Here is a 14,622-nt window from a genome sequence, read left to right on the forward strand (position 1 = left end):
CACTACCTAAATTCAAACTTTTTTTGCAAAGTGTCTTTTTGTATTGCTCCAGATCTGGTAGTTTCTCATTTAATTGGATCTCTGGCTCTAGCCAGTCTATTATTATGGACCTTTTCAGAGTCCTCAGTAGGTTATAATTACTAAGGAATAAACTAAGCTCAACAATTTGAATCGGCCCAAGTTAAACCACATTTGATTGTGATTTCTTATACCAGTAATACCTTTTGCCAAATTCTGGAAGAATGGGTTGCATTAGATTTGTCTCCATGGGACTATGAAGACTAACTGCATACATAATCATCATGCTCAATATCTTATGTAGAAAAGGATGGCAATTTCTTGTAATCTCTATATTCTGTTAAGTTAGTGTCATTACCTTCCTGTAAAAACCTTTCTGTTGATACCAATACCTTTCTACTTACCATGGGTACAAAAAGTTCCTTAACATCAGCCTCAACAACTAATCAAGGCAAAGACACCATTCTTCAGTGGTTGAAGATCCTCCTATAGAAGGCCTTTATGGTCTGTGATCTACTAAATACAGTTTCCTCTTTATCAGCTAAGTTGTATGAGTAGTCAAGTCTAGGAGATTCAATATGTCAATTCAAATATGGCTTCATTTAAGAATAGCAAAATGAAGCATAAGCTGGGCAATTTATTTCTTTGCTTTCTTTATTTCAGGATTATCTGAGTCCAAGGAAGTATTTATGAAATGCACGCTATCAAAAGAATAATAAATTTCTTTGTTACTGTTTTCATTGCAAAAATCTTCATTCATTTCCTTTTAAAACTTATCATGATAATCCAATTCTTCCTATGCAATAAGAGAACTGTTCGGTTCTGCACACATATACTGTATCTAAGATACACTGTGACATATTTAACTTGTTTGTATAGGACTGCTTGCCATCTGGGGGAAGGAGTGGAGGGAGGGAGGGGGAAAATCGGAATAGAAGTGAGTGCAAGGGATAATGTTGTAAAAAATTACCCTGGCATGGGCTCTGTCAATAAAAAGTTATAATTAAAAAAAAAAAAAACTTATCATGATATTTTGAATAGGATGGTAACATAGATTTCATTTAAAAAAAAAAAAGCTCTAATAGCCACAAGAACTTACATGGACTTTTAAGTAGTTGTAGTATTTATTAGATTCTTAATAGATAATAGTTCCTGACTATACCAAGAACTAAAAACAAAAAATTTCTACAAAGAGAAATATTTTCAAGATGAAGTTTCTCAAAAAAGGAAATAAAATTTAGTAATCAAACTTTGGATGGGAAAACTTTCAAAACAGACTAATAGTGATTTGTTAAAAGGAGGGAAAAAACCCAAGAAAAATATAAATATTGAAGTTCTGGAATGTAGCACTTCAAATTTTAAACAAATTATGAAACTATGATATTAAGATAGATAAATCAAATCTGACTTCAGAATTGTTCCATTTCTAGTATTTGATTTTATCATTTCATATTAATGAAAAGATTCCTAATGCAGAAGACTATGCTAAAAAATGTTAAAATTCTGCATGCTGCTGTCATTTTACTGGTCCAATTATATTTTATTTTTTGATTTTTGTCACATCTAAGAGATATCTTCAAATGCCTGCATGGAAATATTGATATCAGGTGAAAGCCTACCTCAGAAAGCTGGAGCAATTACACACATCAGAAATTCAGTGGCAATCTAAAAGGGTTTTGGCATTATGGGAAAGACTCTAGTGTCAATATAGTGAATTCTGAGGTCCACATCAAGCATTAGCCAAGTATATTTAAGAACTCTGACTAAAGGTTCAGAAAGTAATATGGGAAGTGGGGGTAAGACTGCCATTGGGTACCACCTCTAAAAATTTAAAAAATAATAGGAAAGGTCCCCAGAAACCTAAACTGAAAATAAGTGGCCAGGAGCCAAGGCTGGAATTTCAAGGGCATCCTGAGTACCTAAAAAGGCAATGGAGTTGGCCAGTTTTAATAAGCAGCTCTACCTCATAAGTTTTTGTATGGTAGTTAATGGGCTCTTCTTCTGCATGCTCAAAATTTCAGAGAACTTCTGGTTCTTTACCTCAAGAGAAATTACATCATCTATTCCCAATTTGCTATTAAATGAGGGCAACATCCAGCTGTGCTTGGTGGTCCTCATCCAACTTCTTTGACATGGGACACAATATTTTGTTTGTTAGGTCCATGTCTGTCAGGAATACTCCTGGTACTGATGGAAAGAAATCCACTGGGACAAGTTTCAGAGTATACTTCTAAATCTAATGTTGAATGGCCAAGGTAAGAAAATGAATCAAGATTTGGAGATCTATTTAAGTGAGAAATTCCTGTGACATAGAAGCCATGGCAATCAAGTTTTATAGTTCCAGAGAATAAGTAGAGCCCATTTGGGAAGGCTTGGGAATGCTATGAGGTACTGTGACTATTGCATTTGAGGGAAGGGTTTCAACTATAGCAATGTAGACTTGGATGAATGCAAGTGATACCGTGGAAGTAGACTCAGTAAGTTTCAGTGATTGAAGGATGTGAGAGATAAATGGAGGAAGGAGTCAAAAGGGAATTTAAGATTTTAAGCTTGATATATTGGCAGAAAATTCAAATGGAAATCTTTCCTTTAGAATGTTAAGTCGATTCCATTGTTTGATAATGGCTTGTGAAGAATCCTAGTCTCAGCTTCCAAGTTATTTTGGGGTTCACTATGCTATCCTAATGCTATCAGAGCGACAGGCTTGACCTGAGATGAAAAGGATCTCATCACCCATGAAGGCAAAACTTCAGGGCTGGATGAAATTCAGCTGTCGGAAGTTGAAATAAAGATAAAAAGAAAAATCTCTTTTTGAGAAAAAAGTATATGTACCATCAGTTTAAAGGCAAGTCTCACATTGGCAGCTCAGTCTCTCTAGAGGAAATGATCCAAAATCCAGTTACTTACCCATGCAGGAGTAGGATAGGTAATAGAAGGTCTAAGTCAATTGACCAGTTAGGTAATAGGTAATTATTAAGTGACTATAATATATCAGTTACTGTGCTTAAAAAAAAAGAGGCTAAAGTTCCTGCCCTCAAGAAGTTTACAATCTAATGAATGAGATTACAAGCAAATAAGACAAAAAGCAAACAAACAGGTACAAATAAGCTATGTACAGAATAATAGGAAATGAAAAGACAGTAGAATTAAGAGGAATTGGGACAGGCTTCCTACAGAAGGTAAGATTTTTATTTGGGACTTTTATCTAGGGAAGCCAGCAGATTTAGTGGTAAAAATGTATTTCATCTTTGACATACTAAGTTTAAGATGTCTATTGGATATCTAGTTTGGGATATCGAAAAAGTAACTAGAGATATATCACTGGGAGTTAGCAGAGTGGTTAAGGAAGAATAGGTAATTTAAGAATACCAATATAGAAATGATAAATGAGGATTTAGCAAGTAAGAATGATGAGTAGACTGATAAGAGAAACAGCTAATAATGTGGTCCTGAAAACTTAGAAGAAATTACCAAATGGGAAATGCTGATCAACTGTGTCAAAAGCTACAAAGAGATTGAGGAGAAAAAATTGAAAGGAGTCCACTGAATTTGTCAGTTAAAAGATCACTTGTAAATTTGAAGAAAACAGTTTTAGTAAATGTTAAGGTCAAAAGGAGAAAACTTGAGGCGCACATTATATATGTTCAAGGAGGTTAGCTACAAAGGTAAAAAAGCATTTAGGATAATAGTTCTAGAGGAAAAAGGCATTTAGGATAATAGTTCCAGAGGAAAGAATGATCAAGTGAAGATTTTTTGAGGATAGGAGAGATATGGGTATATCTGTAGGTAACAGGGAAGAATTTAGTACATAGAAATGAAAATAAGTGATACAGTGGGTATGACAGAGGTGGCAATATGCTGGAGAAGATACTATGGCATGGAATCATTTAAGCAGGTAGAAGGATTAGCTATAGTGAGGGACTTAGGTCACTTCATCATGAGAGACAGCCTTTGTAGAGAGTGGGATAGTAAGCTTTAAGGGAGGTATTATTATACCTAGCAGTGGGGTCTAGTTTAAGTTATAAGATAAATTTAACCCAAACAAAACAGTTGTATGAGTTTATCTTTGTTAAGCAGCAGGTTTGTAGGACCCAAGGTGATAGATGATGGGAGATCCAAGGCTAAGACTTAGATCAATGAAATGATAAGAGAGCAAGGGACTAGAGAAAAGAGATGACTGAATGATTCAACAAAAGGTAAAAGTAGGAAAAAGATAAGAAAATATCTAGTATAAGGGAAGTAGTTAGGGAGAGAACTGAGGGATCAAGGGACTAGAGGTTATGGTGTGGGCAAAGAGTAGGGTTTGGTGAGGGAAGGAAGGAGTAGAGATGGAAAGCCAATAAATTATGTTTGCATAAGGAGATTTGAGAATTCTTGAACATAGAGGAAATAATAATATATTTGTGGGTAATTGCAAGATCACCATGGATATGACTACCTTCATGTGAGACAAAAGTGTATCACATCCCAGAAGTGGGATGGAAGAATGGTCATGAAAAGTGAGTAGAGTGAGGAACGGAATGGTAGGATGTTTGAGGAAAAGTCATTATACATGTTGAAGTCCCCTTGTATGAAGGCAGGAGTCGGGGAGAAGAGAAGAATTGTGAGCCATGAACCTGGAGGTCTGTAGATAACAGCAAGCAGGATTTTTATTGAGTAGTAGAGATGAACAGCATGAATCTTAGAGATGGAGCTGTTATTGATTGATATATCCCTGGAGCTAGAGAAAGAATTTGGAAGTGACAATGGGGAGCAAAGCATAGTCTAACTTCCCACTCTGAGGGGAAATATGTAAAAGTACAGCCAGTATTGGAAAGAATGGTCAGGGAGGCTGTGTCATCTGGGAGGAGTAAAGTTTCAGAAATAACTAGAAGTTGAACGAATGGGAGAAGAAAAGATTTATAATGGTTAAGGTTGATGGACATGGAACAGGCATTTCAGAGGACACAGTGGAGTAGAGTTAGAATGAAAATTTGGGGTGGGAAGGTTGAGGGTAATGGATGAAGTTTGGATAATAACCCAAAGGAATTCAGAATCACTGGGCTATTCAGGGTATGATCAGAAGAGACTTGAGGCAAGCAGACTCGGCAGAAGGCTGAATGTAGTAGTTCAAATATGAGGTGACATTATCTGAGAAGGGAGTGTTTCAAGATGAATTTGACAGGGCTTGGCAAAAGACTGCATGTGGCAATGGGAGCTGAAGATTACACCTAGATTGCGAGCTTGGGGAACTAGAAGGATGATGGTGATCTTGACAGTAACAAAGTATGGAGCAAGGCAGTAAGCTGGGGAAGCTTTAGGGGAAAAGACAATGAGTTCTGTTCTAGACATTTTGAGTTTAAGGTGTCTACTGGACACCCAGTTTGAGAGGTCTGAAAGACAGTTGGAAATGTAAGATTAGAGGTCAGCAGAAGTTTAAGGCAGGATAGGTCAATATGAGAATTATCAGCATACAGGTATAAATTAAATCTTTAGGAACTGATGAGATCACCAAGTGAAATCTTCTTGAGGGAGAAGAAAGCCCAAGACAGAGCCTAGGTTTTGGGGATATCTATGATTAGAGAATGTGATATGGATGAGGATTCAGCAAAGGAGACTAAGAAAGAGCAGTCTGATAAGTAAAAGGAGAAGCAGGAGAGAATAGTGTCCCAAAAACCAAGAAAGAAGAGATTATCAAGAAGAGGGTGATCAACAATGTCAAAGGCCACAGAGATCAAGAATGACATGTGCAAAAATGTTTGTAGTACTTTTTGTAGGCAGTAGTCCTTTTGTAGCGGTAGAGAAATGGAAACTGAGTGGATGTTCAATTATTGAGGAAATGGCTGAATAAATTATGGTATATGAAGATAATGTTATATTATTGTTCTACAAGAAAAGATCAGCAGGCTGATTTCAGAAATGCTTGGACTCACATGAATTAATGCTGAGTGAAGTGAGCAGAACCAAGAAAACATTGAACACAGTAATAAGATTATGAGATGATCAACTCTTATAGACTTGTATCTTTTCAGCAATTCATAGACTTGGGATAGAAGTGCCATCTACATCCAGAGAGAGAACACTATGGAGACTGAATGTAGATCAAAACATTATATTTTCTCCTTTTTTTTTGTTTGTTGTTCCTTTTTTTCTTTCTTTTTTTTTTTTTCCATTTTTGATCTGATTTTTCTTGAGCTGTATGATGAATATGGAAATATGTTTAGAAGAAATGTGAATGTTTATTTTAGATTGCTTGCTGTTTGGAGAAGGAGGAAAGGAGGAGAAAGGAAGAAAAATTTGGAACACAAAGTTTTGCAAAGGTGAATGTAGAAAGCTATCTTTACATATATTTGGGAGGAAAAAAGTGGCAGGTGGTCTGATAGATGAGAGGTGGCAGAAAGATATAATACCAAGTAAATAGGGCTGAACCATGGAAGACTCAGGTTTGAAGAAAGGAAATGCAGTGCTAAATGGCATGTTAGAGACTTAAATCATAAGAGAACACAGGAACACAATAGTTTGAATATGGGTTACCAAGGTCAGGATGCAAAGCTGCCTCAATGGTTCTTTGCTCAGAACTTTTCAATGGTTCCTTTGCTGCCTGAGTAAAGTTCAAATGCTTCTCTGCAGCATGATGCCTCTTTAATGTGGTCTTAACTTATATTACTCCTCTTCACATAGAATATTTTCTGGCTAAACTCGACTTGGCACCCAAACCCATATATACCTGGAACTTTCACATCTAACCTTTGCTCACACTATGCCTCTCACTTCCACTTGCTGTTGAATTTTTATACATTATGTAAAGTGCAATTCAGAAGCCATCTCCTTCATGAAATCTTTCCTCATTCCACCAGTATAGTGTACTATTATACTATTGTGTGTATATATATATATGTGTGTGTGTGTGTGTGTGTATGTATATATATGTGAATATATATAATTAATAATAATATACATATTATCTAGTGCCTTTGTACAGTGCTCTGGGGTAAATAGTCATTCAATAAGTATTGGTTGGATTGACTAGAGTTCCTTTTCTTTTCTCTATTTAGGAATAGTATTAGTATCAGAATCTGGATAGGAAGTTAAAACTTTAGGTGAGAATTCAGCACTTGAAAAGGTAAATGGGACACAGAATAGAGAGTTAATCAGGTTGACTGCCTAAGTATCAATTGTTATTTTTAAATCAATTGCCATATTATAAACAGGCACACAAAAATACAATTAGTCTATGTGTATGGCCTGGGTCATGTACATATTATATAAACACACACATATAGATATATCTATAAACATCTGGGTATTTATCTCTGCATCTATGATTATATATGTAAATTTAGCATTTGTTATCCAAATTAATCAATTAATTCATTTTCAAAACTTCAATATGACAACATTCCTCTAAAGTTAAGAAATCCTACACTGATAGAGAAATTGAAACAGAGAGAAAAAAGAACTTGTGCAAGGCAAGTAATGAAGCCACAAGTAGGAATAAAGACTTGACTTAGTATACTACCACATTCCACTACTTCTCATGGTACTTTCTTAAAATCCAGAATTATAAACAAAAACATAGTGAAAACCTCATTTAGTCTCTATTAATTTGGTATCCACAATAATTCAACCTTAATTTGAATTGAAGCTTATCTTTGCAATATTTACAAAAAAAGTATTTATCTAAATAAATTGGTAAAATAACAATTTAGTAAGAATGTTTTAAGATAAAACTATATTCATGTAAGTACTCATTTATATCTATTACTAGGCTAATTACAATTTTAAAATCTATCTATTCAGTTTCAGAAGACCTAACTTTATCATAGTTCATGTTAGAATACAGTTGAAATGAATGAAACTTTTAAAATATAATTTTTTAATGAATTTTCAGCTATGCAAGTTGTTATCTCCTCTCACTAATTAGAATGTTATCCCAGGCTCTCCTGCCCCAAATCTAGTTAGCAGGAAAAAAAAAAGGATATCAAGGATTACTACTTCAAGATCCTATTTCTTTTAGAAACCACGTACTGGAAATTTCACTATTCCACAGCTTTAGAAAAACTGAAAATACTTACCACTGCCCGAACTTCCCTCTCTTTTGCTACGAGCACTGCCACTGATGTCTCTGCCAGACTTTATGCGCTAGAGCAAGAAGAGGGACAAGTTTAACGCAACAAGCCCTAGGTATAGTAACACAGTTACCCTGCATATGATTCAGGGCTGAACATGGGCCAAAGGGCTGAATTTTTATCAACAGTGCTCTGTATACTATAAGACAGACTGCATTTTATTACTTTTCCCCTTAAAGTTTAAATTCAAATCTACTATTACTTGAAGATTTATATAGAAATGAGAGTGAGTTGAAAATGTGTATCTGGTGTTTTTAAAATAAATGCAAAAACCTACAAAACTTTGGAAAGATATTCAAAGTGTCATTTTATTTTACGTTCTAACTAATCTCTGTCTAATAAAACTCACAAGCAAATAATACTTTCTTATTATATATGTTTGTGGACTAAGTGTGCATGAAAGGAGTATAAAAGAAGTGGAGGAATGGAAAAGTGACAAGGGAATATTGACTCTAAGAGTCTGACATTTAAAATACCTGGCATAGCATTAGTTTTCAGGGGTGGGGGGGATGGGGAGGAGGCAGGAGGGAAGGGAGAGGGGAAGTTATTTTAGTTTGTTTGTTAAATCTGACTTCTAAAATGAAAGTACTCTTAAAAGCCTCTAAAACATCTGTCCATTAAAATGTCTACATTCTTGGAACTATTCCCCTTCTTTGCTTCACACCACTAAAACATTATAAACATCTCCCAGCTGTGTTATTTTTAGGTTTATGTAAAAAAATTTACTGTTATTTTGTGTTTTGCACAAGTCAGAATATGAATATTAACATTGGCTTTGCCTCTAACTGAATGTTTATATTTTCATGTATATGTTTTGATCACAAAAGTACAGAGTATTTCAATATATAAACATATACTTATTTGATACTAGTTTACATTGAAAAAATGAATTTTAAAATGTCAATGCATACTTTGGCTTAAACTATCCTTCATTAATAATCTAGCGGTTATTTCAAGAGACAAAATGGTTGTTCTAATAGATTATATTCTTGAAAATTGCAAAATTTCATAATTTTACAATCTCTCATCCCTAAAATTACCTTTTAATTTTTCAGGACATATCTGTATGCTGAAGTTGTATGCAAGCCTCAGTACTTTTGTATTTAGTAAGATGTAACAAAAACCTTTTCAAACCATAACAATATACTATGATTTTGACTTTGCTTTCATTCTGGTCTGACACTCACATTCCCCAGATTTATGTTCATAATGCACAAATGAAAGTTATTTATTAACTCAATAGATACATTTAAAGCTTACTTGAAAAATCGGCAATACAATTTAAAATCTTATGTAAATGTTTTGCACCATGTCTAAAGATAACAAATCTGGAATTTGATAGAGAAAGTGAATTCCAGGATTTCAGAATTTTCACTGAGAATATGACTAACCTTTTTATCACTATTCTAATAAGCAAATAATGTGAAATGTTTTATGTAATATATCGTGTTGTTTCTGTAATTCATATGAAAGTTCTTCCTGTTTAAAACCCAATGAAGATGACAATTCCAAATTTACAATTGCTTTAAAACCACGCAGATAAAAGTCCTAGAGATTCATGCAAATAAAAATGATCCAGAAGGTACTGTATATGTGGATTATTGTGTAGTGCAGCAGTTACAGTACATAAATATCATTAATTTACTCATTTCTATTCCAGCACAGCATTTGTTTCCATCTTAGAGATAAATCTACCAGAAACAGACTGAGCCTGCTGAAGATTAACATTGCCTGGAAAATGGATCTTATCTCTTGACCCTTGAATGGTCTGCAACCCAGCTTTTTAAACTGTGGGTCACGACCCCATTTGGGATCATGTAACTAAATGTGGAGGTTGCTAAATTATGCTATTCATCATCAGTAATGTTTGCTTTGTATACCTCTTTTATAGATCTATACACCCAGGATCATGTAAAAATTTCTCAGGTGAAAAGAGGTCATGAATGGAAAAAAGTTTTAAGAAGTCCTGATCTAGCTAGAGTAAGGGTTCTTAAAGGGTCTGAGAATTTTTAAAAATTATTATTTGATAATTATATTTCAATATAGTTGATTTCCTTTATAATCTTATGTGCTTTATTTTATATATTTAAAACATTCTTTTACAAAAGGGTCCATAGGTTTCACCAGAAGGCAAGAGAAATTTAGGATAACCCCACCCCACCTCTGATCTGATCCTGGAGTGGTGATCTTGTCCTTTCTTGTGGACTCTTGAATGCACATAATGAATATAGCTGGGAATTCATTTTTACTTAATTAAAAATAATTTTATTATTAGCTTACTTAACTTTACATAAAATCTACTAAAAATGATACTCGGTTTTTACAATGAAGTATATACACAAACATACAAATAAGGGTAATAAATAATCATATTGGAGATATAAAAAAGATGATTATAAATCCAGAAAGAAAAAAATGAAGAGATATATCATCAGTGAGTCCAATTCTATGAATATATCAATTAAAGGACATATATGGAACATCATAAATTAAGAGCCTGAAGGGAAATATGTTGGCAGCCTTATTAATAATAATAATAATAGCCAACATTTACATCATATTTTAAAGGTTTGCAAAACACTTTACATGCTTTACTTCATATACAATATTTTGCTTACATGTAATCAATACCAGTATCATGATCTTATTAGCAGAAAGTCAGAGATGTAGGACTCTTAATGAATGTTGCTGAAGTTTATGATAATGTATAATGTGAACTAATACAGATGACCTGCCTAAGTCTTTTGTTGCATTTGTTGCTTGCTGCAAATATTTGCTTCAATATTTGTCATTTTTTATGTGTATCAAGTCTAAAGAATATGTTTTTGCTTGTTCCTAAAGTTGTGAATTCTTAACTGAAATCAGATCCCTATTAGCAAGAGCACATGCTTATTCTGTTATGTCACATGGCTACTGGCCATCATGTTGGATATGTGTGCATCACATTTTATAATGATTTTTGAAAACCATATGACATTTTTAACTCTAGTCAAAACAATGCATTTCTGGAATTTTTATGCTACTATCTTTGAATGAAAAATAAAAGCAAATATTTGCATACAGCAATGTTTTACCGACCTATTTTGAAATTTAGAAAATGGAATTTAAATGACTGCAATTTACTTTCTCAAAATACTAAAAAAAGAGCCAAATAAAAAGCATTTTGGAACATCAATTAAAACTTGTATGTGCTATATGAGAAATTTCCATGTTGGTTTTATTTTTGTCTCTAACTAGTTTACTTTCCCAATTCTTTTAAGAATGTTATTTTCTTCCCTTCTCACATTAAGGACTTGATTTAAGCCTTACTTCCTGTTCTTTATTTTTCCATTCTGCTCTTTTCCAAACACATTGTTCAACTTGGACCATCCTTTACAGCCATATTTCATGTGTAATGATGCAGAAAAGTGAAACTATATAAAAATTCTCTTTGCTGTTGGACTTATGTTAGTTTTTACATTCAAGTTCACAATATATTTCATGTTGTCAGACTAATGTTTTTTATGTCTGGACCTGCTAACTATTAAGGATGAATATTCCAGATTTTTTCATCACTAGCAAAAACTTGGGTCCTCCAAGCAGAGGGAAGAAAAGTGTCTCTTTGGCTTCACTCCCACATTCTTGCTTGCAGCATAAAGTGACTGCTTTCCTTGAGGCAATTGGCCTTAAAATAGGTATTTCAGAATATTCACTCAATCTTGGAAAATACCTCAAGGGAGCACAAAATAAGAAATTTTTCTTTTCTCCCTACATAAGTATAAAACAGCAGACCTTCCCTAGGTAGAACTATATACATCCAGTTTTTAAATCATATTTCATAGGGTAGAATGTATAAAATAAAGAAAAAAGCTTAACTGAATGGGGAATGATAAACCACTAGAGAACGATATTGGAAAAACATGTAATGTTTTTGTGGAAAGGGTAAATGAAATTGTGATGGTTTTTAAATCTATTAGCCCATAGGCTCTCAATTTTTGCGAGGCTGTGATATTTTTATATTATTAATATATCTCAGATTCAGAAGTCTAAAAAGCATTAACAAAGCTGCAGATAGAATCCTGTTTTATAACAATTTTTAAAAATCCATACCTTGAATTTATTTCATTTTTTATTATCCTCTAAAGGTGGTCCTAGGGGTAAGGAAGAGTCACAGGAAAGTGATAAAGCTAAGTTAGGAGATAATATTATGGATACGAAAATCTTCTGATCATGGTAGGTCAGTATTAACTATGTAAATTTTAGTTATTTTTCCTAACTGGTAATACTATAATAAGATATGTAATATTACTATTAGCAGAAGGGTGAAAATAAGCTGGTCAAATGAATTGAATTTGGGGGCATAGTTGTAAATAAAATAAGGGTAAAATGCAATCTGGCTTCTTCTTATTTTCCAGCCTTCTCATACTTTACTGCCCTTTCCTACCATAATCCCACAGGACCAGTCTACTTTCTATCTTCCCAATGTGACAATTTCCCATCTCTGGGTCTTTTTACTGTTCTGACCCCCAAGAAAAGAATGTTCTTCCTCTTTTTACCTTTTGGTATCTCTGGTTTCCTTTAAGACTATTTCTGCAGCAGGCCTTCGTCTCATCCTACTCCTCTTTATGTATCTTTATTAGTATATACCGATTTATTTACATAGTCTCCCTCAAGAGGACATAAACTCCTTAAGAAGCAGAGACTGTTTTTGCATTTTCTTTGCATCCCCAATATTTAGCATAGTGTTTGGCATATAATAAATGCTTCATAAATATTTACTGAAATTTAATGATAATCTTTATCCAAATTGAAATAGCAACCAGGTTTTTTGTAGACTATTTACAAATGACCTCTCTGGTAGTCAAGAACAGATTACTCAAGCACTCTATTTCTTTTCTCACTTCTACATCTTGGGCATTTTTATTGTTCAATGTCACCTCCAAAGAGTAGATTGGGGTAATAATGTGAAATGAAGCAATTCAATTTCTTGCATAAAAGATCTATGACAATCCTAGTCTTAATTAATCTAAGAATTGTTTATAACCCACAAAGTAGACAATCTTTCTAGTGAAATCACAGAAGCCATAAACTTTACTCAGAAATATCTGAAAATAGAATGGGCAATGACAAGTAATGTATATATAATGGTTTTATTAAAGGACAATAGAAGTAAGCAATCCTAGAGAAAACTCACTGAGTCTCTTGCAATTTTTTTTTCTCATTCAGATCACTAAAACTACAAAGTAGGAATAATCAGAAAGATAACATGCTTTAAAAGCACAACTTAGAAGAGCTCAAGCTTAGCTTAGTTTTTTTCATTACTTGTTATTACTTTATTACTAGCATTATTTTATGAATTATATGGAGCAAAGGAAAGACTTCCCTGTCCAATGTGTTCACAATCTGAGAAAGACAAACAAAGCAACTGGATCATATAATCACTAGATGAGAAGTCAAGTCTGAGATGTTAGAATTTTTTTCTCTTCCTTCCATTTCCTCATTTTTTCTTTCTCATTTATTTTTCTCCTTAGCCTCTAAAAGAAAAACTTAAGGAAAAAAAATGCTAAGGAAGTTTTATAAGATAGAATTTTAAGAAAGATTTGTAAGAAAGTTGTTTAAGAAAAGAGAAAAGGAGAATCTCTTGCTAAGTGGAAATTTGAGAGAAGCCCTGAAATGGTAAGAAGAGAAAGTTAGTGAAAGGAAAAGATGAAAATCATTATGGCGTAAGTACAGGGAAAACAAAGGGTCTTCTGTGAAATTACAAGTTGAATGTTGCAGCGCCTTGTGAAAGGTCATAATTTTGATTTTGAAGAGATGCTTATAGTATTTCATATTCACAAGGTGGAACATTACTGCTGGAAAGGCCCTTAGAAAAATTCTAGGGCAACAACTTAATTTTATTGATGAGGTAAGTGAGGCCCTGAAAAGTGGAGTGACTTGCCCCACCACCAACTCACCCCAACACCTCCTGAGTTAGTCCAAAGCCCACTGCTATTCCTACTCTCCCCTGGTTTTCTAAATTGTAAAGTAGCTCCATGATTTGAACTGGGTGATAAGGAAAAAAGAGAGGTTACATTATAGCTATGTTGTAGAAGTAGAAATAAAATCTCACTAATTTAGACTTTTCAGGAGAAAGAATTGTTCAAATAACTAAAATGTATGAACTACTTTAAAACAGTTTCTTAATCTGGCACCTGTAATTTTGTTCTTAAATTTTTTTTGATAAATCTATTTCAATATAATTGATATTTTTTGTAATCCAATGTATTTTATGCATTTAAAAATATTATTCTGATAAAGGAGCCATAGGCTTCACCAGACTGCTGAAAAAATCCATGACAAGAAAGGTTAAGTAACCATGTTTTAAAGGAAATGTAAATTTTTATTTATAAGTACATACAGTAAATCAAACTAGATTAACAAAATGTAGCCTAGTAGCAATCCTTTTGAAATCTATTTTAATGATTACTTGTAATTAGTATGTAAATTGTTTGCATATAGTTGAACAATTTTAAAG

General features: G+C 33.5%; 1 protein-coding gene across 4 annotated transcripts in view; it reads right to left on the bottom strand.

The window, feature by feature from the left end:
* Nucleotides 1-14,622, bottom strand: part of IFT88 (intraflagellar transport 88) — a 100,663-nt gene that overhangs the window by 19,697 nt on the left and 66,344 nt on the right. For all 4 annotated transcript variants that reach the window (XM_051986590.1, XM_051986591.1, XM_051986589.1 and 1 more), the window contains one exon: nt 8,073-8,139. In XM_051986590.1, coding sequence (XP_051842550.1) covers nt 8,073-8,139 — 67 coding nt within the window. The remainder of the gene's footprint in view (nt 1-8,072; nt 8,140-14,622) is intronic.

Source organism: Antechinus flavipes, chromosome 3, assembly GCF_016432865.1.
Source record: "Antechinus flavipes isolate AdamAnt ecotype Samford, QLD, Australia chromosome 3, AdamAnt_v2, whole genome shotgun sequence".
In the NCBI taxonomy this organism is placed as follows: Eukaryota; Metazoa; Chordata; class Mammalia; order Dasyuromorphia; family Dasyuridae; genus Antechinus; species Antechinus flavipes.